This window comes from Pungitius pungitius, unplaced genomic scaffold (assembly GCF_949316345.1).
Source record: "Pungitius pungitius unplaced genomic scaffold, fPunPun2.1 scaffold_110, whole genome shotgun sequence".
Lineage (NCBI taxonomy): Eukaryota > Metazoa > Chordata > Actinopteri > Perciformes > Gasterosteidae > Pungitius > Pungitius pungitius.
Genome location: NW_026909907.1, coordinates 43 through 24616, shown reverse-complemented (window position 1 = coordinate 24616; position 24574 = coordinate 43). Strand labels below are relative to the sequence as shown.

The 24574-nt window shown below is 51.0% G+C and overlaps 1 protein-coding gene across 5 annotated transcripts; it reads right to left on the bottom strand.

Annotated features, from left to right (window-relative positions):
• Window positions 1–5766: 5766 nt before the first annotated feature.
• On the bottom strand, window positions 5767–24293 carry LOC119227543 (regulator of G-protein signaling 6-like). 5 transcript variants are annotated; one of them, XM_062560661.1, is made up of 16 exons: window positions 24146–24293; window positions 11629–11728; window positions 11034–11084; window positions 10800–10906; window positions 9682–9733; window positions 9519–9583; window positions 8894–8970; window positions 8412–8493; window positions 8080–8154; window positions 7627–7728; window positions 7360–7532; window positions 7139–7264; window positions 6787–6973; window positions 6549–6638; window positions 6020–6079; window positions 5767–5850 (listed from the first exon to the last, which is right to left on the bottom strand). In XM_062560661.1, the coding sequence occupies exons 1-16, from the start codon at window positions 24227–24229 to the stop codon at window positions 5800–5802; spliced, it is 1482 nt and encodes a 493-aa protein (XP_062416645.1). In that variant the 5' UTR covers window positions 24230–24293; the 3' UTR covers window positions 5767–5799. The 5 variants fall into 5 exon arrangements, with proteins under 5 accessions (XP_062416645.1, XP_062416646.1, XP_062416643.1 ...); XM_062560662.1 differs by having other exon boundaries at window positions 6020–6076; XM_062560659.1 differs by lacking the exon at window positions 5767–5850 and having other exon boundaries at window positions 5858–6079.
• Between the last annotated feature and the right edge of the window lie 281 nt (window positions 24294–24574).

Genomic DNA, 24574 nt, shown 5'->3' with positions numbered 1-24574 from the left:
ATATTATTATATATATTACTTTGAAGGCTATGAACGACTGTGTTTCTTGACAAGCGACTCGGCCTCTTGGCGAAAGCAGAAGACTGAGTCCGTTTTTGGTCGCCGGAGGAAACGAAGCGCACACGTTACGAACAGAACAAACAAACAAACAAACAAACAAAAACAACACTGGAGGAATTCAAACAATACGGCATAAATTATACCGCGCGTTTGTGTGATGATGGAACGTCACTGCGGACCCGAGCCGCTGGCTGTTTCTTCGGCTGTGACTGTGAAGGCCTCTGCGCTGACCCTGGATTACACTTGTACCAAAATGAAGGAACCAATGAAAGGATTGCCACAGGCCACCTGACATGTTTAAATATAGTCTTTACTGATAAAGAGGGCTAAATTCATCAAAGGTAAGTCTTTTTTTAATTTAATACATTATCTTAACAGTTGTTTTGCTCTAATTAACACAATGCTAAACTAGGACTGTGGTAAACGTTAGCATGTTAGCATTTAGCTCAAAGCACCGCCCCCTTATGGCTGTAGGCACGTTTTGGGGCACGTACGCAAGTGCGAGTCTGACCGCCCTGTTGTCTGCTGTGTCCTGTAGGAGCAGCACATGGGCCCCAGAGGAGAAGCAGAGGGTTTAAACTTCTGATTTGGGTCGAAAGCGGCCCGACTGAAATCCGCTCCCTCGACGACGCGTATTGATCCCTTCTGGACTCTTCGAATGCGAGTTGATCCAGCTTCGCTCTGCCTCCTTCCTGCGTCGAGGCCGGACCTTTTGGACCTGTTGCATCTGCGCCCCCCCCCCCCCCCCCCCCCGTGGTTGAAGGCCGCCGCCCCCCCACCCCACCCCACCCCCCCCCCGCCCAGCGACTGTGTGTCGGCCGTGTGATCCGATGTGACACTAAGACGTCATTATCCCTCATCACTGTGACAGCCACGACCCTCCGCCCTGACTGAACCAGTGATCCCCTGACCCCCCCCCCCCCCCCCCCTCCCCTCCCCCCACAGCCATAAACATGGTGCTCGAACACACCACTATTACACAGTGACCTCCGGACTACTGTATTAATGACCTTCTCTCTGTCCTTTCTCCCTCTCTGTTGCTCTCTATCTGCTGGTCCGCTGGGTCATTTCAGCTCCTCCTTTTTTGCGTCTGTATGAATATTTCTATGTTTTTGATCTCTTTTTAAGGTTTGATTTAGAATGACTTCTTGGGTTTGTATCGATGACCTCTGTCCGGATCAGGTGCACAATAGCCGCAACTACTCAGGCCTCTTTCATTTCCTCCGCCGTTGATTTGGTCAGCAGCTCACTCCTGATTCATGGGATTTGTATTCAGTCGCCGCACCGGGATCCGATTTACAATCGACTTCCCATCAGGGCTTTGGGAGGCTTTTTTTTTATTTTTATTTTTTAGGAAAATATTTGCAATAACGAGCTCCATCTCCATCTCTGTCCGATGACACTCGCCATGCAAAGCCTCAGCTTTTGTAAAAATCTTCTGCTCGGAGAGAGCACATGAGAAGAGACTCAAAGTCACGTGACCTTTCAGTCTTTAGCGGGCCTGCTTGCTTTACGGCGTTTAGAAGGCGCATGCAGTGCTACATCAAAAAAAAAAAAATCACAGGTTGCACATATAGAGCTCTGGTTCCTTCCACGTGCCGCTCCTCTGTTTTTTTTTAAGCTAACCCTTAATACCTTTTTGTCGGGGCGCGTTGGAACCGCCTCCTTCAGGGACCCGCCACGCAGCACGGACAAAGCACGGCGCCGACACTTTCTTAACTGTCTCCTTTCGTAGGTGGTGTGTCCACAGTGAGATCGGTCAGTGTGTCTTTTTTTTTTTTTTTTTTTTTCATCTTCCAAAAGTCATGCCAGTTAAAGTGGAAGCACGTGTTCCATCGATCGTAAGCCGCTTAATGTCACCTGCCCGAAACAATAGAAGCTCCTGAATGCAAAGGTCAGGGGGCGCGTCTGCTCCGGGCCACGTGTCCCCCCAAATCATTGGAAAGCCTGCATACCTCGTCAAAGACACAGCAATAGGCCCTGATGCTCTCGTCCAAGCCTGCGGGGGCTGGGGGGGGGGGCCGAGGGGGAGGGGGGGGGGGGGGGGAACGGAGCCAAGAGGAGGTGAAACGGACATTTGTTTCATCCTCAGCTGTAAATATGAGTTGAAATGGAGAGGATGAAGAAGTCTTTGTTTGTTAAACTATTTTTATTGTTCTGAAAAAAATAAAGAAAAGTAATAAAGAATGGGTGGTAACGTTGGAGGCTGTTTTTCTGACGTTTTTGAGAAGTCTGTATTCTCATCGGCTGCGTCTCAGAATCGATGGGTTGAGGTGAGTGGAAAAAACATTAAGTGTGAACAAGTGTGTACAAGTGATCAATGGATTCAGGTCTTAAGACTTAATATACTATGACATGTTATTTGCAAAAGTTTTTTATGCCATTTGAATGACCCACAATGTATTTTACGTTTTTTTATTGCAATTTCATATGATGGAATATTTTACAATTTCTTTTTTGCATCTTTAAAAAAACAAAATGACTTAAAAAAAAAAACTTTTCTGCCATCCAACCCTTTATAAAAATGTTTCTTCACTATTTTTGACACGCACTGCATGACTTCATTCTCGCCTCGCAGGTTTCCATGGTTACACCTGGACCGCGTGCTGCTGCTTCCGGGGTCCATCCGGACGGGTCCGAATAACCTCGATCAGCCGTCTTTCACTATTAATGCTTCCATTGATTACATTTTCACTAGTGATACTATTTATGATTATAAAGTTACTTTCGCCACTATGGATTAACTATGATGTCATTTTATGTTTTTTATTTTGCACAGGACATCTAGTGCAGGAGGTCCCACCGATAAAGTGATGTAAGTAGTTCACATCGTTAAGCCCGGTGAGGCAGATTTTCGATTTGTGATATTGAGTTATACAAATAAAAATCAGTATCAATTAGTTGACTTTATCAATATTTTCTTTCAGGACTTTTTCAACATTCTGCATTCAGAGTTTTTGTGGTATTCTTTTTTTCATCTCAATATCCCAGACCAATGGCAATACTTCTAAATACTTTTTTTTTTTATAAACTAAATAAAATTAGAACACAATGTCTGGTTCTATGAGTTTTGGTGTTTTTCCCGTCATACCAACGACGTTGGTCCAACATATTTTTAAAACACTACGATCTATGTGTTTTGACACAATTATTTTACACAATGACTTGCATACTGTACTAAGACCTGTTTTTTGTTCTTTGTTAGTACTTTAATATTATGATACAATTACTTTATTGAATGTAATCCTTAAGCGTTAATTACGATTAATAAAATTACAATGTGAATTAAGATTAATTAATTACACAAAAAATAACACATTAAACATTTTTTACGCTTTTTTGCACCGCAGAACGTTTCTCACTGGATGAGTTTCGGGAGGACCGATTATACTGGAGCACCAACTTGCGTTCATGACTTCAGACAACAACAAACCACAGTGAACATGAACGAAGAAGCTGACGAGACCGTGTCGGGTGGCCCCGTGAATGGGAAATCTTATTATAATAAACACACGGATGGAAGCGTCGATAAGAGCGTGGTTGTGTGCAAGCTGTGCAACAAGGAATTCACATCGAGCCTCAAGTATCACCTCAACGCAAAACAATTAGCGGCTAGCGTGGACGTTAGCCCGACTTCCGGTTACAAGGACCCACACCCAACCCACACTGCACCAGATGACTGGTTTAAGGACCAGGGTAACTAAGTCCACGTCTGAAAAAATAACCAATGTTCTGAATATACTTGAAAGTATTGGTCCACTTAAAAAAAACAGTTTACAGAAGGTCTACTTACCTATAGGCTACCTTAATTTCTGAAAGTAATATATTTCTAAATATGCTATTTCTACACTTGCCTGCTGGAATTGGTTGAACAAAAATAAAAATCCATGTGAAAAAAATTACTTCACTGTTCTCAGGTCAAATATTTATGCAATTAAAATGCGATCAATTTTGATTAATTAATTACAAAGCCTCTAATTAATTAGATCAATATTTTTAATCGAGTCCCAGCCCTTATATATATATATATATATATATATATATATATATATATATATATATATATATATATATATATATATATATATATATATATATATATATATATATATATATATATATATATATATATATATATATATAATCAGATGTCCAGACAAGTTCCCCTTTTTTCTGGTTCAACATCAAACAAACCAAGCTTGGCAGTGGGCAGACAGGTCCAGGGTTTCTTTTTATTATTTGGTAGCCATGAATAGGCGGCAGGTGCTTGAGTGTTTTGGAATGCCAGCAGTCGTCCTCCCGATTGAGAAACTAAAAGCACAAAATGCCCTGAATATGTTACATGCATAGTAATGTGCCCATATTACGATAAAGTGTGCTTTTGGATAAGGAAATAAAGTCAATCTACGACGCACAATTGTGTTTGTGCTGAGAATATACATTTGGTAAATAGTTACTAATAGAAAACAGTATGCACTCTTTCATTCTGTCACTGTAGCAGTCACTGGCCTCATGGGGGGCCCAAACTCAACCCCAACCCCCCCCCCCCCCCCCCCACATATAGAGTCACAACTGTGGGCAGCTTTCATTGTTTGGACCAAACAGATGATATTCATGCAGTAAAAAAAAAAAGAAGCAACAAAACATTGATGATCCCCATGTATTGAAATAGTATAACCGTGATCGGAGAACCACTGGAGGTTTGTCCGTACTGGTCTTTACTGGTCCACCACTAGATGGACCCATGGCACTGGAGACTTGGAGAAAGGAGCAGGTGGTTGCTGTTTGGCATGTGACCCGCACTGGTAGAAGTGGGAGGACTGAAGGAAAGCGCCGCGTTTGGAGTTCCTCGTTTATTCCCACGGACTCCTCGTGTTTTCTTTGAATGTTTGCAGAGTTAAACTAACTGGATCCAAAGAGTCTTTATCCATCACAAAGCACTGTTGTACAAAACAACAAATCCTCCACAAAGACACATGAATGGAACATGCAACAGTGCAAATGCTACATTAAGCCCTTGTGCCAGATTTCGGAATGTAAATGAAGAATGGAAAGTTATTTCCACTAGAGTTATAACTTCAAAGTCTCTACCGTATATGTTTAAAAAAAAAAAAACAATGTTAAATTTCTGATTACCGCAAAAAACTATTTAACATTTCCTGTGCTTTATAATGAACAGATATAATAGAAATGTTAAGGTTATAAAAAGGAGGCCTCTCACGTTCTGTATTGCAGGCTGCCTGGAGAGTACAGAGACAATCGGAAATACTGGGTGGGTTTGCGTCTGTGTTGAGGTGACCTTTCGACCTCCTTGACCTCCTCGACCCCCCCCCTCCCCGGCTGTTTGAGAAACAGAAGTCAACTCTTTGCAGAAGCTTGTGGCAAATAGCCGTTAAATGTGGTATTTACCCTTTCATGTGCAACACCACATATGTGCTTTTAATATCCAATCGACATGTATACAAAATGAGAAACAATATAAACTTTAACAACTAGTTTGCTGACTGACAGGTGTCGTCCCCCCCCCTCCAATGTGCTTATTCCGCCCCCCGGGGGTCAGCAGTGTCTTTCCCTCAGTAGTTCCGTTGTGGAGGCAGCACCAATCGGGCAGCAGATCCTCGCAGCGGAGAACGAGAGGATCCTCTTCTGCGACGCCCCCCCCACCACCTCCGCCGCTCCGACAAGGCTCCCGGCTGAGCCCCCCCCCCTCCGCCGCCGCCGCCACCAGCGCAGGCTGTGTCAGGACGACTGCATCAGGCCCGTGAGGCGCTTTCCCGTCAACGACTTGCCCTGCAGAGGCCGATTAAAAACCAACACACGTGACAAGGCACAGAACCGTCCCGCTGCCGCGTTTGCGTGGCATGTGACGAGCCGCGGCCGAGTGACATGTGACCCATTGACAGGCAGCCAGACAGCGTGGTTTGTAATATATGAGCAGCCACAGCTCCGGAGGACTTACCACACTGCGGGTGAACTTCTCCAGGGAGGTGCGGCGGCCCTGTTCACTGTCTGCCGGCTGCTGTTTCGGGAAAGGGCCGGGGGGGAAGCAGTGTTTGGGTGGGTTGGTGGGGGGGGGGGGGGGTCAAGGGATGAGTTAGTTAGTGAGGAAGCATCGCAAAAAATGAGTTGTGTGGGGGCAGTGACGGGCCGGCAGAGGCGGGGGGGGGGGGGGGGGAGTAAGCATGAACTGCTGTGATTCAATGAGAAGCTCCATATTAGCGACATTAGCTCGTGGTTTAGCTGTCATAGCTGTCATTGTTTTCTCTTCATAACGTCACATGACGTCCCGTGACAACATGAAACTGCAGAACACCTTGCTAAGAACTGCCAAATGGCAATAAAATGCCCCCCCCTCCCCCCCTCTGTTGTATTAGAGACTAAATTCATACATCAGATACTTCCCTGAAATGCTTTTAAAAATCATTTAAGGAATAAGAGGGACAACATTTGGTGATGAAATGGGGGGTGGTGGGGGTGCGGTGACTCACCTTCTTTCTGGCCAACAGGAGATCTTGGTAGATGTTGGATCGCAAGAAGCGTGCGTAGCTGTCACTTTTCATCAGCTTGAATATGTGCTCCTGCGAGAGAGAGAGAGAGAGAGAGAACGTCACAGTGAGTGCCCTGCGTCACATGACCCGTTCACGGCGTTCACTCTGCAGGTGAAAGCATCTTCGCTACGCGATCACGTGTGAAGGCAAGAGACAAAGCGCGGCGGCGGCGCCTGACCTGGGCGTCCTCGTAGCTGTAGCGGCCGGCGTCTCTCAGGTTCTGGCTGGTGCGCTCGAAGCTGTGGGAGTCCAGGTTGATGGAGCTCGGCGCGCCCTCGGCCAGAAACTCCTGCCAGATCTCGCGCGCGCGGGACGCCACGTCCCGCAGGGGGCGCCGCTTCAGATCCTGCACCGCTAGCCAGAACCTACAAACGGCGTCGGGTTCAATGGCGGTATGAATCACGTATGTATATGTCACAAAGTAATCATGTGATCCGGTGTCGATGTGAATGATGCCAACAGACACTTTAAAGATCGCGTGGCGTCGTCGTCGTCCTCCTCCTCCTCCTCCTCCTCCTCCTCCTCCTCACCTCAGGTTCTCCGAGCTGAACTCCGACTCGAGGAACTTCAGGAACTGGTCTCGACCCGCCGGGTCCTTCAGCGCCTCCTCCAGAGAGAAGCCCCACTTCTTCACGCGCTGCTGGCTGGGGTCTCGACTGCTCGCAGTGAAGATTACAGATTACAGATTACACAGAGAGAGAGAGAGAGAGAGAACAGAATAAATGCGTGCGTCCCCCCCCCAGGCCTTCACCTCGCCTCCAGGTCCCAGAAGGCAGCGTCGTCGCTGACCCAGGGGTTGGAGGGCTCGGGGGCCGACACGAAGGGGTCGTACTCCATGAACTGCTCCGTGTAGCCCATCAGGCTGTCGGCCACTTTGGAAACCTTCATGCAGTGTCTGTCCAGCTGGATGTTCAAGAAGGTGATCTGATCAGAGGAGAACAATGAGGAGGCTAGAAAAGGAGGTAAACAGCTCATCAGTCTGCGGGGGTGGGGGTGGGGGAGGGGGCGGCGAGTTTACCTCCTTCTGAACGTCCTCCCTGGTGGCCTTCCGCTCCGGCTGGGAGCCGACGAGGGCGGGGCTCGGCTGGCCGTGGCCGTCGTCCGTGACCCCGTAGACCGACTGGGGAGGACCAGAGACACGTTTTGTACTGATGCCCATTGACGGATCAGGTGGGGGGGGGGGGGGCTCTAGTTCATATTTACGGATCGCAGGTGCAAGGGTTTTATTTCTTTGACACATGCCGCTCGTCCTGATCACCACAAACATTGTCAATTGTTAACTATTTTTTATTACACCAACCTGAATTCATGTTTTTTTTAAATCTATCAAAGATTTTTGTATATAGAAGATACCACGTTATTTTTTTGTGGGGGGGGGGGGGGGTGGTGGTATTTTGCAAGACAGCGAAGTGATGTCGAAACCTTAAAAGGTCATTAGGAAAGGTTTAATAAAATAAAGCTAAAGGCTCACCTTTTTCACCCTGTGGGGGTTCCTCTCTCTCCGGCACTTGCGGATGTCCATCTCTGTGGTGTTGACACAGCCCGGCTGAGGGAGGCGACGGGAGACAGAACACGTCCCCGGTTCAGATAACGGCGGATTGTCTACGCCTGACCCCCCCCCACCACAATAAAAAGGCCCCTTTCTCTATTCAGCGACGCCAAAGGCCTCTCGTATGCAAAGCGCGATCAGAGAGCGGAGGACCTGTAAAATGCTCAAATGTTCTCTTTGCCCTTTATTCATTTCCATTCTTTCACTGTTGCTGCATCTGACCCCCCGCCCTCTCCCCTCCCCTCATAACTCACCACCGGTCGATGGACGTCCCAGAAGGCCCTCTCCTGGCTGTCCAGGATCTTTCTATCTGCCTTGTCCTTCTTCCTGTCGATCCTGTCAACGAAAGCAGCCAATTAAATAGAGAGAACACGTACCTCTGAAACATCGTCGCTCCCCACTTTAGTGGACAAGAGGAAAAAAAAGGAACGTGCATCACGAGGGAGACGCTGCACTTACACACGGCCGCCAGCAGATGGGAGTCTTACAAAGACGTTTATCGATGGCAACAGGGTTTGTTTAATCCCACTGGGGGGGGGGGATGTCAGATGTATTTTAATGTGAGCAACCTGCAGGCGCGACAACGCTGCGACTAACACTGCACCCCGAAGCGTTGCCTCTTGGGGGGGGGGGGGGGCATGAACTTTGATCTGATCAGCATCTGTTTACGTCGTTGCACGACTCTTACATCAACGGGCGACATTTCCCCGACTCGTGCATTCGCTGGTCTACTCACTTGACTTGAGCCTCGGCTTGCATGAAGATAAACTCCCACTTACGGGCAAAAGCCCTCTGCAGCCGGGCAAGGTTCTCCTGGGAGGGGGGGGGGGGGGGGGTAATCAGACACGTCGTTTCAAGGCCACAGCTGCCAAAAACTCTTTGTATTACATCGGTTTAATCCGTACCAAACAGTCACGTTTCAAACACGGCAGATAAAAAGCAACAACTGTGACTCATAAAACAAACCCGTGACCTAAATAAGTGTAACTCGTCACATGATACGTTTGGCTTGAGTAGGATGAAAACACAAACTCTTTAAACCGCAATGATGTGCTCTGATTGAAGCTTCCTACTGGACTGTACGTCGTTAATAACACCACTCAGACAAGCATCTGTAAAATATACAGCACGTGGCATCATTAAAAAAAAAGAGTAGCTACTAATTAGCAAGCTGGCACAGAGTGACCTGAATAGGAGAGAAAGTAAGTCTGCTGGACAATATTTGCAGAGTAATTTAGAATATAGAAGTGCGGTGGATTGCTTTGCTGTGAAAAGCGAGTAGAGTTCTTTTTTTTTTTTTTTTGAAGAGTGTCATCATATTTTGCTCTTTGCATTATGAAGAGTTCTCTTTGTGTACTTACAGCCTCATAGTCAGCCAGCTCCAGCCTGGCCTTGTTCTGCATGGTGCGCTTGCACAGGTAAATGGCTGCGGGGGGGGGCAAAAGGAGGAAGAGGGGTTACCGTCAGCCAGACGGCGTGGACGGCACTGGACCTGCACTGAGACGCGGTCCCCGTGGTACTCACCGTAGTCGGTGTTCTCGGGCTCCCAGCAGTTTGACGGCCAGAAGTACGGAGACTGGGCGAAAGCGGGCGAGGACGAAACAGAAACACGCCATGTTTTAATTCACGCCAATGGTCAAACAAACGCATCGTTTTTCAATAATAGCCTCCGATAGGAACGCCGGGATCGGATTCCTCCCCCCCGCCCACGCTCCCTCTGCATTTCCGCGCGAGGTTAAAAGACAGCTCGTCGCTTCGCGGTCATCCTTGACGTCTGCGTGCTGCACATAAATATCCCTCAGCAGGGCTATATATTCTCTCTATTCATATTTAATTGTCTATAGCGACCATTCAAAGTTCATTTCCAAGTCCATTAATAATGAATCACTCGCATCCATCATGCATTCTTAATAACGGGGCAGAATGAGACATCGATGGTGCTCAACTACATATTTCACTCCCATTATTTCTCGTAATGTTAATTAGCATAAGCGCAAACGGCTGGCACGGATGAGCGGGCTTGTTCGGGTGTACTGAAACAAAAAAGGTCAACATGCAAACTCTCATTAACATTAACAACAGAGATGTATAGTACAAAAAAACAATCAACAAAAAAAGATATGTGTGCGCGAAATAAGCCGTAGCTGGTGAGTGTAAGACATGCGGCGGCCTCCCTGCGCAGCCACCACGATGTCTTTTAATCCTGAGGAGGCAAAGGTAAATGCATTCAGAGGTGGTTTGAGGGCGGGGGTGAGGGGGGGGGGCAGTGCGCCTCCAGCTCGAGGCCCTGGATGAAGGTGCTAATGGCCCCCGTCACCCAGTGATGAGTCACCGCGGAGCCCGTGAGCCATCGGAGGGACCCGACCAAAGGTCACGCCGGATCAGACGCAGCGCAGGAACAGAAAGGAACAGTCTCCCCAAACAAGCCTCTCAGCTGCCCCCCCCCCCGCCCCCCCCGTTATACACCCACCTCCTGCTCTGACGTGGGCGTCCGGCGGGGAGGGATGTACAGCACCGACCTTGGTGCGGTGAGTAACAGGCTCAGAGAGGATTGCTCTCGTTAGCGTCATGCGATAAACACATCCCACAGACACATCCCCCCCCCCCCCCACACACACACCAAGAGAGGAGCCCTCCCGTACCTGAAAGCGATAAAGGGTCCCGTCGTCTTTAAGCGTCAGGACGTGGTCAGAGATGGGGAAGATGTAGCCGTGGGCGGCAACGAGGCTCCCGAGGTGGATGGCCTCAGCTGTGAGAGAAAGCCCACAGATAACCAACCATCCCCCCCTCCCTTTTTTACCACTGAAGCCCCCCGTCCCCGCCCCCGTCGTCGGGGGCCAAGGCGTGACGGCGGGTGTCTCTCGGCGGGGGCTTACCTGGGTCCTCGATGGAGAGGTTTCTCATCAGCCACTGAACAATGTCCGCCCCTGGCATGAGGAGAAGGACCTTTGGTTAGAAGCGGGACGTCACGGTTCTACGTTCAGTTCTCGACAAAAAAAGGGGGGGGCCGCAAGCACAGAGGAGCCCGAGGAAGTCTCGGTGACGCGTCTCTGGTCAGAGCAGGTCAGAGTGTTTGCAGGCCTGTCTCTCTCCCTCCCACTATTTCACTGCTGCTGCACAGCACAACATTTGTCTTTTTGTGCCGCATCGGAAAAAAAGAAGGCGCTGAGAACGACGGAGAGGCCGTGAAGCAGGGAAATGAGCTTTTTGGGGGACTCATGTGGTACACGAGCATGCACGCACACACACACACACACACACACACACGTGGAGAAAGGCGTGACGAGAGCAGCTTCTGAGCTGCCTCAGCGGCTCAGGTAGAAGCAGCAGTTTAAATGACCCCAACAAAAACATGGATGCATGGAACTGCAGCAGCATATGCACATCAAACACCATATACAGTAAATATATATATATATATACACACACACACACACACACACACACACACAGATGCAGACCAACACTAACCTGACACCACACTGGGGATCTTGGAGAGGAAGCTTTTGACCGTGCGGATGGCCACACCTCCTGCCTTCTCATCTTGTATTCTCGTGACGATGCCTTCGATCTGCGGAGAAGCCGGCGGGTCAGTGAGCTGAAGAGTAAATGGAAATAAGGAAATGCCCCACCCCCCCCCCCGCGCCCCCCGACTACACAACGGAGGTTATTGTGCGTGGTTATTTTGGGAATTAAATATCCAATATATGGATATTCCGCTGCAGGAGCTGACCGAACAGCAGAGCGAGCCGTGAGGTGGTTATTTACATTTCACGTTGCAGAGGTCTGCTCTGCTCAGCGAGTCCTCCTGGAATCCATCATGAGGAACATTGACTGGTGCAGCGTTAGAATTACAGCCAGTTAAAAAAGGCTGTGTGTGTGTGAGTGTGTGTGTGTGTGTGTGTGAAGCTCGCACCTTAGAGACAGAACAGGTCAAAGGTTATGTCGATGAAACTGAGTCGCACACACACACACTTCGTCAGGTAATAAAGCCACACTGTGGGGTGATTCACGAGGCTCAGTCTCAAAAGGTGCTTGTGAAACAACGCACCGTCACAGCCTTCCGGACACAGCCGGTGCCGAAGACACATCACACATCAGCCGGCCTAAAATTAGGCTCACACACACCGACACGCACGCACACACACACACACACATCGACACAGACCCGTAGAAGTTGGTGACACATCGTCTGTGTAGGACACAGGGAGAGCACTCAGGCTTCGACGGAGTAGTCGGGGTTTTGTTGTAGATGCCAATCTGCAGTATTGATTTTGCACGCCGACCACGTGATTGGCTGTTACAACGCTTTGCTTTATGTCAAGTGTGTCCAATATGCCTGCCCAGCCCGCCTCTCGATGTACTTTAGTTCTGAGACATTTTGTAACTTTAACGCGAAAAAAAAAAAAAAGGGACGTCGCTCCTGGAATGGTGCACATGAAGAGGCGGGTAGGTAATTAAATAAAAGACACGTGATGCCAAGCGGTGGGGGGGGGGGGGGGGGGGAGAGAGAGAGGGCGCTGCGTGGCAACGCGATTGACGATCTCTCACCAGCAGCTCGAGGGAGTGTAATTCATTATTGAACGTCCACTGTGACGAATCACCGCCTCGACTCGCCGGGCCTCCACGCGCGCGTAAGTGGATTTACACCGAGCCAATCGGTGTAAAGGGGGGGGGGCGCGATTAGTGCTGACGCATCGCAATCTTTCCCTTTGAAGACCAACCTTCCTGAGACGAAAAAAAGGGGGAAGCTTTGAAATCCCCCCCCCCCCCCCCCCCCCCAAGAACAAAGCACCACGCACACGTTCAGGTCCTTTTGTTCTCCTGTAATAATGGACCCAGGACTGGGTGCAGCAGCATGTAGACAGACTCATTATCTCCACACAGGATGACATCACACCAGTGAAGTACTTGGCTGCAGAGAGTGCACGGCACGCCGTATCTCGTGCACGCACACGATAACGGGCACTCTGCCCCTCGCCACCGAGCCCTGTGAATGATTACCGGGAGAACACTTGTGTGCCCCGACACCAAAACACGCGTGTGCAACGATTGCATGGGCTGTGTCTGCGTGTCCTCTGTCTCATGTGGCCCTGAGGGGGAGACGCTGTAGGGTCTGTCCCATGTTGTCCACCATGACCCTGACGGGGAGGCGCTGTAGGGTCTGTCCCATGTTGTCCTCCATGACCCTGACGGGGAGGCGCTGTAGGGTCTGTCCCATGTTGTCCTCCATGACCCTGACGGGGAGGCGCTGTAGGGTCTGTCCCATGTTGTCCTCCATGACCCTGACGGGGAGGCGCTGTAGGGTCTGTCCCATGTTGTCCACCATGACCCTGACGGGGAGGCGCTGTAGGGTCTGTCCCATGTTGTCCTCCATGACCCTGACGGGGAGGCGCTGTAGGGTCTGTCCCATGTTGTCCTCCATGACCCTGAGGGGGAGACGCTGTAGGGTCTGTCCCATGTTGTCCTCCATGACCCTGACGGGGAGGCGCTGTAGGGTCTGTCCCATGTTGTCCTCCATGACCCTGAGGGGGAGACGCTGTAGGGTCTGTCCCATGTTGTCCTCCATGACCCTGACGGGGAGGCGCTGTAGGGTCTGTCCCATGTTGTCCTCCATGACCCTGACGGGGAGGCGCTGTAGGGTCTGTCCCATGTTGTCCTCCATGACCCTGACGGGGAGGCGCTGTAGGGTCTGTCCCATGTTGTCCACCATGACCCTGACGGGGAGGCGCTGTAGGGTCTGTCCCATGTTGTCCTCCATGACCCTGACGGGGAGGCGCTGTAGGGTCTGTCCCATGTTGTCCTCCATGACCCTGACGGGGAGGCGCTGTAGGGTCTATCCCATGTTGTTCTCCATGACCCTGAGGGGGATACGCTGTAGGGTCTGTCCCATGTTGTCCTCCATGACCCTGACGGGGAGGCGCTGTAGGGTCTGTCCCATGTTGTCCTCCATGACCCTGAGGGGGAGACGCTGTAGGGTCTGTCCCATGTTGTCCTCCATGACCCTGAGGGGGAGACGCTGTAGGGTCTGTCCCATGTTGTCCTCCATGACCCTGAGGGGGAGACGCTGTAGGGTCTGTCCCATGTTGTCCTCCATGACCCTGAGGGGGAGGCGCTGTAGGGTCTGTCCCATGTTGTCCTCCATGACCCTGAAGGGGAGGCGCTGTAGGGTCTGTCCCATGTTGTCCTCCATGACCCTGAGGGGGAGACGCTGTAGGGTCTGTCCCATGTTGTCCTCCATGACCCTGAGGGGGAGACGCTGTAGGGTCTGTCCCATGTTGTCCTCCATGACCCTGACGGGGAGGCGCTGTAGGGTCTGTCCCATGTTGTCCTCCATGACCCTGAGGGGGAGACGCTGTAGGGTCTGTCCCATGTTGTCCTCCATGACCCTGACGGGGAGGCGCTGTAGGGTCTGTCCCATGTTGTCCTCCATGACCCTGAGGGGGAGACGCTGTAGGGTCTGTCCCATGTTGTCCTCCATGACCCTGACGGGGAGGCGCTGTAGGGTCTGTCCCATGTTGTCCTCCATGACCCTGAGGGGGAGACGCTGTAGGGTCTGTCCCATGTTGTCCTCCATGACCCTGAGGGGGAGACGCTGTAGGGTCTGTCCCATGTTGTCCTCCATGACCCTGAGGGGGAGACGCTGTAGGGTCTGTCCCATGTTGTCCTCCATGACCCTGACGGGGAGGCGCTGTAGGGTCTGTCCCATGTTGTCCTCCATGACCCTGAGGGGGAGACGCTGTAGGGTCTGTCCCATGTTGTCCTCCATGACCCTGACGGGGAGGCGCTGTAGGGTCTGTCCCATGTTGTCCTCCATGACCCTGACGGGGAGGCGCTGTAGGGTCTGTCCCATGTTGTCCTCCATGACCCTGACGGGGAGGCGCTGTAGGGTCTGTCCCATGTTGTCCTCCATGACCCTGAGGGGGAGACGCTGTAGGGTCTGTCCCATGTTGTCCTCCATGACCCTGAGGGGGAGACGCTGTAGGGTCTGTCCCATGTTGTCCTCCATGATCCTGAGCAATTTACTCCACATCAATGTCAGGGAAGACCTGCACGCTGCAACGTCTAAAACAAGATCATTGCTTCCCCGTTACATGCTTTTGTAATTGGGGTTAGTGAAGTGAGACAAATCCTGAGTGAGAGCGAGTCGGCGACATAAATAACCACCGAGAAGCCGCCACACGCGGAGACGTTCCCTCCTCCTACCATTTGAAACCGCGGACCACTTTATTTTATTTTTTTGGGGGGGCTAGAGATGAAGCCATTAAAAAAAAAAAAAACGTCCCTGTCTTCAGAACAGAGAGAGACAGCTGCTAAAAGATGTACCGCGCGGTAATGGCGCCATTAAATATTCAGCGGGGCTCGGGAACACTCGTTAGTGTATGAAAGACATCGGGGTGAAGAGAAGGACCCGCGTCCAGGTGACGGGCCGGGGGGGGGGGGGGGGGGCACGCCGGCGAGAGCTGCCCGAGGGTGGAACGCCGACGAGGCTTCTGTCTGCCGTCTGAAAGCTGGGAGCGCTCCAGTCCGCTCTAATCAAAAGAACAGAACATATCAAGCATGCTTGCATGGCGACTCGTTAGGGCTGCATGATAATATGCATGAATTAGAGCATCCAGTTGGATGCTAAGTGGAAAAGCAGCAGCACATGACACTCCTAATCCGACTGAAGACGGAGGCATTCTTCCATTCATGAGAAAAATAATGGCCATATTAAGCACTGCAAGTACTACAGTGACATTCAATATAATTGCCAGTACCTCACATACAGTCCATGCACGGTAATCCTAAATAGGAACAGATAGTTAATCTTCATGGATGAATGATCATTTATCCTCTGACGCATTCAGGAAACACTCCCGTTCGCATGATGGAGGCTTGGTCCTGAACCAGGAGTGATCCGAAAGGTAGAGACTTATGAAAAGGAATGTAAACACATAAATATCATTAAGCTAATAATAGCAAGCAGTTGTGTAGATAATGTAAAGTAACTTCTCAAAAAGCAGGCAACCGGTCACGCGACACCTTTTTTTCCCCCCGGTGCCATTTCGACCCGTGTGCAAAATTAAGTGGGACCCAGCTGGTGTGCTTCTGCCCGCGAGGGGGGGGGCGGACGCAGTGAGAATAAAGCCTCCATCCATCCATCCATCCATCCATCCCACTCTCCTAGCGTGCCAAGTCACGACGAGGAGCCGTCGGCGATTTCTCGGGACGCGATCACCTGGCGTGCGTCTGACGTTGCATTGCAGTGAGGCGTCGACCTGCGTCCCGGAGGAGACGCGTCCACTCACCCGTCTCGCCTCGGGACGCCCTGCAGGGAAACCCTTTTCTCTTCAACAAAAAAAAAACATCTAGTTTACACCCCATTGAGGCCATTTCCCCGCTGGCCCAACACCTCTCACGTGTGATCCCCGGGATCGTTAGATTGTGAAGGCACTAAAAAGGAAACGTAGGGAAACCAGCCGCTGAAAGGGGGGGGGGGGGGGGCCCTTTCCCTCCAGAGGCCTCATGTGTAATTTAATCACATGGTCGGGCTTCAGATCAACGAGGCCTCGAGAGGTGCAGGGCTGAGCGAATCGTCCAATTAGCCGGTGCCTGATTGCCCCGACCAGCTGGACACCCCCTCGGGGGGGGGGGGGGCGTGTGCATGCTGACGTCCAGAGGAGTCCGGCTGCGCTGCTTCGTCCCAACATGACGCGCGGGTGACTGAGGCTTTCACCGAGGCCTGGGTCTGGGCCACGGTCTCCATGGCGACGCCCAGTGGCAAAAAAAAAAAAAAAAAAAAAAAGCGAGGCAATTAAAAGTTTGTCAAGTCGGGCTTCCAGCAGGGCAGGAAGCCACGTTGGGTAAATAATTACAGATCATGCTCCCTCTGGGTGGGAGGGGACATACTGGTCGCCACTGCTTTTGTCTACTTTTTTTTTTTTTTTTTTAAGAGGAATTAAAAAGCTCACGCCTTCCCGAATCAAAAGGAAGAACTTCAAATCAAAAGCTCAACGTTTAATGTTAATGTTGTTGTTCAAAAACACCGGCTGAGAATCGAGCACCATCATCATCACCATCCTCCTCGCCCGCCAACCGCCGTGACTCATCCGGTCGGTCACCTCTCTCAAGGAGGACGGAAAAAGATCATCTCCGCTCTTGTGGACGTCTGTTGTTGGATACTCGGCTGGGTTGCTAAGGGCTTGAGTGTGCGGGTGGTGGGGGGGGGGCCAGGAGACGGGCGGCTCATGGAGGACAGATAGCCGCACTCTAAAACAAAAGTGGGCCGCGCAGATACGGAGGCGAGACGTGGCCTGAAATGAGCGGCTGCTTTCACAACAAGGTTCAAAAATAAGCCCGAGCCACAACAAGCCATGAAAGGTAATTTGCTGCGAGGGGGGGGGAGAGAGGGGGGGGGAGAGAATCACATTACCTGCAGTTCACCCAGGATTTACCTCGGATCATTTCTGAACAGCGATTTACATGCAGGGAAGGTGCTTTCACTGCCAGCACCTCTCACACCATCTGCATGTTGAGCGCCTGTGGGACTTGGTAAAAAGCTTTGGTTCCTCATGAGGTGCCGTATTCTTACAGCCACTAGTCTGTAATTAGGAAAGAAAGGGAAAAGGACGCATATTGGCATGCGGAGTTATTTTTAAAAAAAATTAAAAAAGGAGAGAGAGAGAACAGATTGTTTGGTGCAAAAAAAGAGCATCTGCTGCTTTCTTCCTCCGTTTCAAAGTAGCTCTTTCCAGAGGGGGTTTTCTATCATTTATTAGCTCCCCCCCCCCTTCAGTCAGATGCATAAGCCTCTAAGTCAAAGCGCCAACACTGTTATGCAAGTCGGGGATAAGCCGCTAACATGTAGAATGGTGTGACCGTTTAGGGTGACACCTCACAGCGTCACACATGACCCGCAGGAGACGCAGGTTTGAGGTGGTAGAACCTCGGGACCATCTGTCCGTCCTTTGACGTCGGCGTCGTTCCCCCCGAATGCGCCGCTCCCATTCCTCGAGGCCTGCTGGTAAATTGGGTTACAGATGAGGAGGAGGAGGAGGAGGCGCCAATCAAGCCCGGGTTGGCCCGGTACCTCGCCGGGCCCACAAGCCTGTTCTTGAATGTCTCCGAGACACTGGAGACAAACGCCGTCCTCGCGCAGCTGAGTACAATCTCAGGAGGAGGAGGAGGAGGAGGAGGAGGAGGAGAGGTTTCGGGCTTTTTGAGGTTCAACGACGTCACTCCTTTTTCTTTTCAATATTTAAACCAGGTTTTGCTCCACCTTCATCCAGCATCTGGCAGAACACCACCACAACGGCGCCTGAATCAGTGAATCCTCGTTCTGGAACGCTGGTGCACACCATTGACACTCGATTGGCCCGGATGCAACAACGACAAGGATACGCAATGGATGCCAGCGGTGGGCGGGGCTTCCCTCTCCAATCGGCGCACCCCATTGGTTTAGCCAGGTTTAAATAGACACAAATGGTTTTTTTTGTTGTTTTTATGTCCTCATCTCCGAGAGAGAGAGAGAATGTCTCCATCCATTACCCATTTCACGCCTTGGCTCCTGACGATTGTGCTCCTCCCGTGAGCGAGAGCGAGCGCGGCCCCTGACCTTTCAGCGCGCATGGATTTCCCGTCGTGGCTTCCGCCATCCCGGAGGATTTTTATGGCTCCGCTGTGCATCATTAAGCTCCATCCTCTCGCAGGTCACATGTCTGCACAATGGCCTCCGTCGCGCCGCCGTCCTCCTCCTCCCACTCGCACGCCACTCGTCCAATTTCCATCCCGTAATTGTCTTTTAATGAAACCGAATGAGGCCTGAAGTATCCCTACGGGGGCGGGGGGGGGGGGGGGGGGGGGGGGGAAGCTGCTACGCTCGCGTCGTTTCATAACAGGATAGGTTAGCTGTTCATCTGCGAGGCTAATTAACCGACTGAATCAATAAAAAATAAAAATAAACCAAGAGCAACACAGCGGGCGTTTTAATGCATCAAATCTCATTGTGTTGACGAACCGTCTTCGCTGTTAGCTGAACCGAACGCGTCCGTAAAGCGGTTATTTTTTCACCTCGGGGGGGGGGGGGGGGGGGGGTCAAGAAAGAAGCTTGCTATTATCTCGCCCAAGCTAGAATTTGCAACCTAACCCCTACACCCCCCCCCCCCCCCCCCCCAAACCCCAACCCCCTCTGAAGTACTGAATGCGAGGCGCAGAAGGAAGGAAACTGGCTTTGCTTCGTGATAAAAACACATTTCAAAGTGAGGGTGTGATGCTCTGTTTTCATGCGATCTGCACAGCCACTCATGCTTTGGGGTTGAAAAGGCGGATTTTCTCCACCACTGGAACTGCATAAAGCACTTTCTCTCATTACCATCCAGCAAGTATCACTGAAAGAATAACTGTTAAAAAAAAGGGGAGCTATTGAATTCACTGTCTCTTCGGAAGAGAGGGACCTTAATTGCAAAAAGGTCAATGACCTTTTTTTATACAAAGACTTTTGCAACTAGCAACCCTCCTGCCCCCTTCCATCATTCATGTACATGGTAAAAACTAAGATATTACTTCCATTTAACTGGATTAAATGTTGTCAACTCATAACCGGTGTTACGGTCATGTGGGGGGGGGGGGGGCATTAGTGAATTATATGTTTCTCATAGCCGAGGTGTGCTGAAGAAAAGACATCACTGCCTTTTAGGCGCTTTTGAGAAAAAGAAAGCATGAAGCAATGGCGAATGATTAGGCTCTCCTCTGGCGCGTCGTGACCGCCTCCCTCTCGCTGTGGCCGCAGCTCGATGGATGGCGTTTGTTCACCAGCTTGAAACCCCCCCCCTACCCCCCTCCCTCCCCCACAACTCCCTTTGCTGCTGTCGTTTCCGTAGCCGAAAAGACCTGTCAGATTCAGGTGTGTGTGTGTGTGTGTGTGTGTGTGTGTGTGTGTGTGTTGGAGTGTCTCGTGTTGCCTGCCAGGTGCAAAGGAAGGTGGGAGTAATGAAGGTGTCTCACCCTTGGGAGACGATGTGAGATCTGTGTCCCCTGAAGGGAACGCGCTCAGGGCAAGAAGAGAAAACGCCAAACGGGAACCAAGTCCAACCTTTAACGGCGAGGTCGCCCCACAAGGACGTAGCTGTTATTTTTAAAGAATCTGAACTGAATCACAGCCTCCACAGCGCCACCAGGTCCGTTTTGGGGGATGTCCACCGCGGGTCTGAACCAGACGAATATGCATTTGTCCAGTTCACTTTGGGGACTCGTGGTGACAGGAAAGGCCGAAGCTGCAGAGGCCCCCCCGGCTGCTCCGAAACTGAACTCAGAATTCGGGCCGAATGTTTGCGACCCCGCCCTCCCTCGGGCCGTTCATCCGTACCAGCTGAACAGCGGTGATTCATGGAGCGCCTCCGGGCCCCCTCGACCCGGAGACAATCACACGCAGCCGCGGCACTCCGGCAACAGACAGCGCGCATCATTACCTGCTGTTCAGCAGTGCACGGATGACGCTCCGACCCTCTCCGCCTGCGTGAGTCAGACCTTCTGTTTTAAAAGGGAAAACTCATTCCGATCCATCAGAAGGTCACGTGCGTGTGTTCGTTGGAGAGCAGAGAGAGAGAGAGAAAGAGACAACGAGGACGTCGGAGAAACATGGCCGCCCTTCTCCCTACTTCCATCGAGGTCTGGATTCAGCACCATCAACGAAAAAAAGAAGCCGTGAGCCGTGACTAAATGCTCCTTTCCTGTTGGCTGGCAGTGGCAGTCGGAGGGAAAGTGGGACATGGGGAGGAGCACCTCTAGACGGGACCCCTTGAGGTTTGAAAAAAAAAAAAAAAAAAAGATGGAGACGTGGAGGAGGCGTGGAGCAGTTCCCAGAAGCAGCGTCGGAGTCTGAGCCCCGGAAAGAGCGCTGCAGACGCGAGACGCAGCCGACTGGTGTCACTGATTGTGAGGAACTCCTTTTCCTCCTTAAAAAAAGGTTCCTTATCGCTCACCCTTCAAAGCTGTTGCCATCAGCTTTAATGACCCGAGCTCATCAGCCCCTGAAAAACTGGATCAGTCGGCAGAGTGAATCCATCTCTGAGGCTCAATGACGCAACGCCACACACGCATGTCCAATCAGTATTGGCTGTGTGTGATGACTCAGCAGTTTTTTGTTTATTTAGCATCATCAGCAAACAGTTTAACTGGGCACCAGCTTCCTCTCCGATGCTATTACACATCGACCCGGAGACGCTGACTGGAAACGCTGGGATTGTGTCCACTTGTCTCCATATTTCTAGTGTTCAGTCCACTGTGTGTGTGGGGGGGGGGGGGGCAGGAGGGTGGGGGGGGGGGGGGGTCACGCAGCAAGCTCCTTCCGCAGAGAGGCAGAGGTCAGTCAGTGCACACAAAGGAGGCATTTAAGGTGGCGGCCGAGTGTGATTTCCAAGGGGGGGCTTTAATTAACGTCAAGAGGGGGTGAGACCAGCAGAGGCGCCGGGACAGGTAGGACTTTGTTTATTATCCAGGAACTATTCCTTCAGTGAAGGGATGAAGCAGGTGTGATGATGACGCTGTACTGGATCACAGCCCTGTGACGCTCAATTCCGAAATCTGTCCAACTGGCTTTAACTGCAGCATTTTCTCTCTTTAATTATCCTCTCTCAACATTAGATAAATACAAGTTATGATTAAAAAAAAACCTAACCCTTAAAATATACAGGATATGAATAAATGAATGGCGCAATGTGATCTCTCTGGAGGACCAGATATTTTCCAAAGATGAGCTTAAATTCTTAATTCAGAGCACAGAAAAAGTGTGGAGGTAGTAAAATAAATAAAAATCAAAAGATTAGCATCTCTCTGGCTTTGAGCACCACTCTAATATCCACATGCTCACAGATGGAGTTTCTAGAGCACCGCTCTTAACCAGTGGAGAAAATCTAGCGCGTTAAATTAGAACACAACTTTGAAAAAAGCTGTACTCGCTGCTAATAGAGCGCTGAAGCTTCCACCCTCACCCAAAGGCCACCAGCACCCAGCGGTGACTCTGAACTTCCCAGCACGGCTCATTACGGATATTTACCCATTAATGGCTCCCGAGACTCCTCTGGGTGAAGGTTGTGTGTGTGTGTGTGTGATGCACAGCTACGGCTTTAACACCCCGCCTTTGAGCTGCATCATCCAATCAAACGTTGCGTTTTCTTAATGGATAGAAAAAAAGGGAAATGCTAGCGATTAATAGTTTGTGCGCTTTGCCCCAGTAAAGTGGACTCCATCCTTGAGCTTAATTGCGTTTCCGGGCACCGCAGCGCTTCTAGTCGACGCTTCGCCTCCACATAGTGTGTGTGTGTGTGTGTGTGTGTGTGTTTGTTGGTGCCAATTGGGTTCATCCACCGTGCCATCGTCCGTCTGCAGCGAGGAGAAACACAACATCCACAACGGGGTAGTGTGCATTAAAGTTGCATTAAGCTTGTGTGTGTGTGTGTGTGTGTGTGTGTGCATTTACAGCATGAACCTACTCGCGTTAGACCGAAAGGTCTTGAGGCAAGAAGACACCCTGCAGTTATTGGATTGTTCTTTGCTTCACCTATTTTTTTTGTTTTTGTTTTCGGTGGTGGAGGAGAAGAGAGACGGAGCGGGATCGCACTGCGGCGCCTGCGCCTTCATAAAAGGGAGACGCAACCTCCTCCTCCGTCACCGCCCCCCCAACGCGTCACATTCACCTCCACCTCCACCTAACTGCCCGCCCGGTCAACATGGCGCGTCTGCAGATAGAGGTGCTGACGCCTTCCAGCTGACAAGGGGCTGCCTGTGTTGTCCCAGGCGGGCTATCTGCACCCTCTGCAAGCAGCGCGTTCACTTCAGGTGGGGAGTGGAACAGACCAAGATAGATGCATTTCTTCTTTGTGCATGCAAAATGCCTCATGCTAAAAAAAAATAAAAAAAAATGGCTACTTCCCACGCTTTCATCCTCACAGGCTTTGAATCCAAAATCTAATTTTGAAAAAAACAGGAAGCGTCGGAGAGAGAGAGAGAGAGAGAGGTCCCGTCACTCTGAGAAAAATGTGTCTGTTGTCGCCGCGTGGGACTCAAACACGAAACGATGTACATTTCTTCGGGGCGGCATCCCGAAAACAAGTGAAACATCAAGCCTCTTAAATGCGTCGCCTGCGGGCATGCGTGCACGTTGCGTAACCAAGCTCCGGCGTGAAGGATTTTCACATGCGGGCTACAGTATGTTCTCCCTGCAGCGTGACAGCTCCTTAGAACACATGGTGGGGGGGGGGGGGGGGGGGGGGGAGATAACGATAACAATGAGCGCAACTAGAACAAACACAAATGCCCACATGCAGTACACAAACATATGTAGCAGCAGTGCGGCATCCAGATAGAGAAGATATTTCTTATTACTACCAAGCAAGAGATCCACCAAAAGTCAAAGAAGGTCAGGATTTTGTTTCGTTGGCGAGCTGCAGACTCTGAGTTTTTTTAATTTTTTTTTTTTACAAAGATGGAGGTTTCACAGGGAAATGCTTCCAGTTGTCACTAAGCCCCCCAGAAAACCCCTGCAGCGGCGAACGGTTTAACAACAAGCCTGAAGGACACAGTTTCACCACGGTTCCACTTCCTGTCCCGCCCATCCCGCCGCTAATCTGTTAATGAATGGAAGACGTTTTGGAGCAGGAGGAGACGACAGAATTGGGACAGTGGGACGGGATCTGTCCACTTCTACAACCCCCATGCGGCTCAGCGGTGCAGCAGTGGATCCCCTTGGTTTAAGTCTAATCAAAAGAAGCTTTTGAAATAACAAGCTGTTTTGTCGGTTGTGGAGGAATAACCGCCCCCCCGTTGGCTTAAGTTTGCCAGACAAGTGATGGTAGAGTCCAGCAGGCAGGAAGAAGAAGGTCCAGAGAGACGAGTCGGAGCTGGAGTCGAAAGAGAGGCCTCCTGACACTCGAGTGTCCGGCAGACACACACTGACCTGGGGTCACACACACACACACACACACACACACACACACACACACAGCCTTACCTTCCTGTAGACGATCATGTTGGGGGAGTCCTCCTCTGAATCGGTGGCGCCCGCTCCGGCCTGGTCCCTGGTCCCTTCCGCCATTTGCACGATGTCCTGTCAAATAAAACAGGCGAGCAACATCAGCACAGGGCCCCCCCACCACCACCACCGCGCCCATCCCCCCCCCCCCCCCACCCCCACCGGACTAAAGAAGAACACAAGACGACGACTTGGCATTTCTATTTTCCCTGAACACCAGGGTTCCTGCAGCTCTCTTTATCGTCATGACATTCAATAGCCGCCAATAAAAAACCGCACGCTCGCGTCTCGCGGGCGGCGACGCCTGTCAGCGCCGACAGATAAGACAGAAGAGAGCGCAGGTAGGCCAGGTAGGCCGCCAGCGGGATATCAACCAGGCCGCCGAGTGGAACCCGTCCCGGCGTACCT

What these genes read in the sequence shown, in the direction of transcription:
- LOC119227543 (XM_062560659.1), bottom strand. Translation starts at nt 24,229, where the DNA reads ATGGCGGAAGGGACCAGGGACCAGGCCGGAGCGGGCGCCACCGATTCA. An exon ending in AGCTGGCTGACTATGAGGCT is followed by an intron (nt 8,971 to 9,518) that starts GTAAGTACACAA and finishes CCCCCCTCCCAG; the next exon opens with GAGAACCTTGCCCGGCTGCA. An exon ending in GGGAGGACGTTCAGAAGGAG is followed by an intron (nt 7,533 to 7,626) that starts GTAAACTCGCCG and finishes TCCTCTGATCAG; the next exon opens with ATCACCTTCTTGAACATCCA.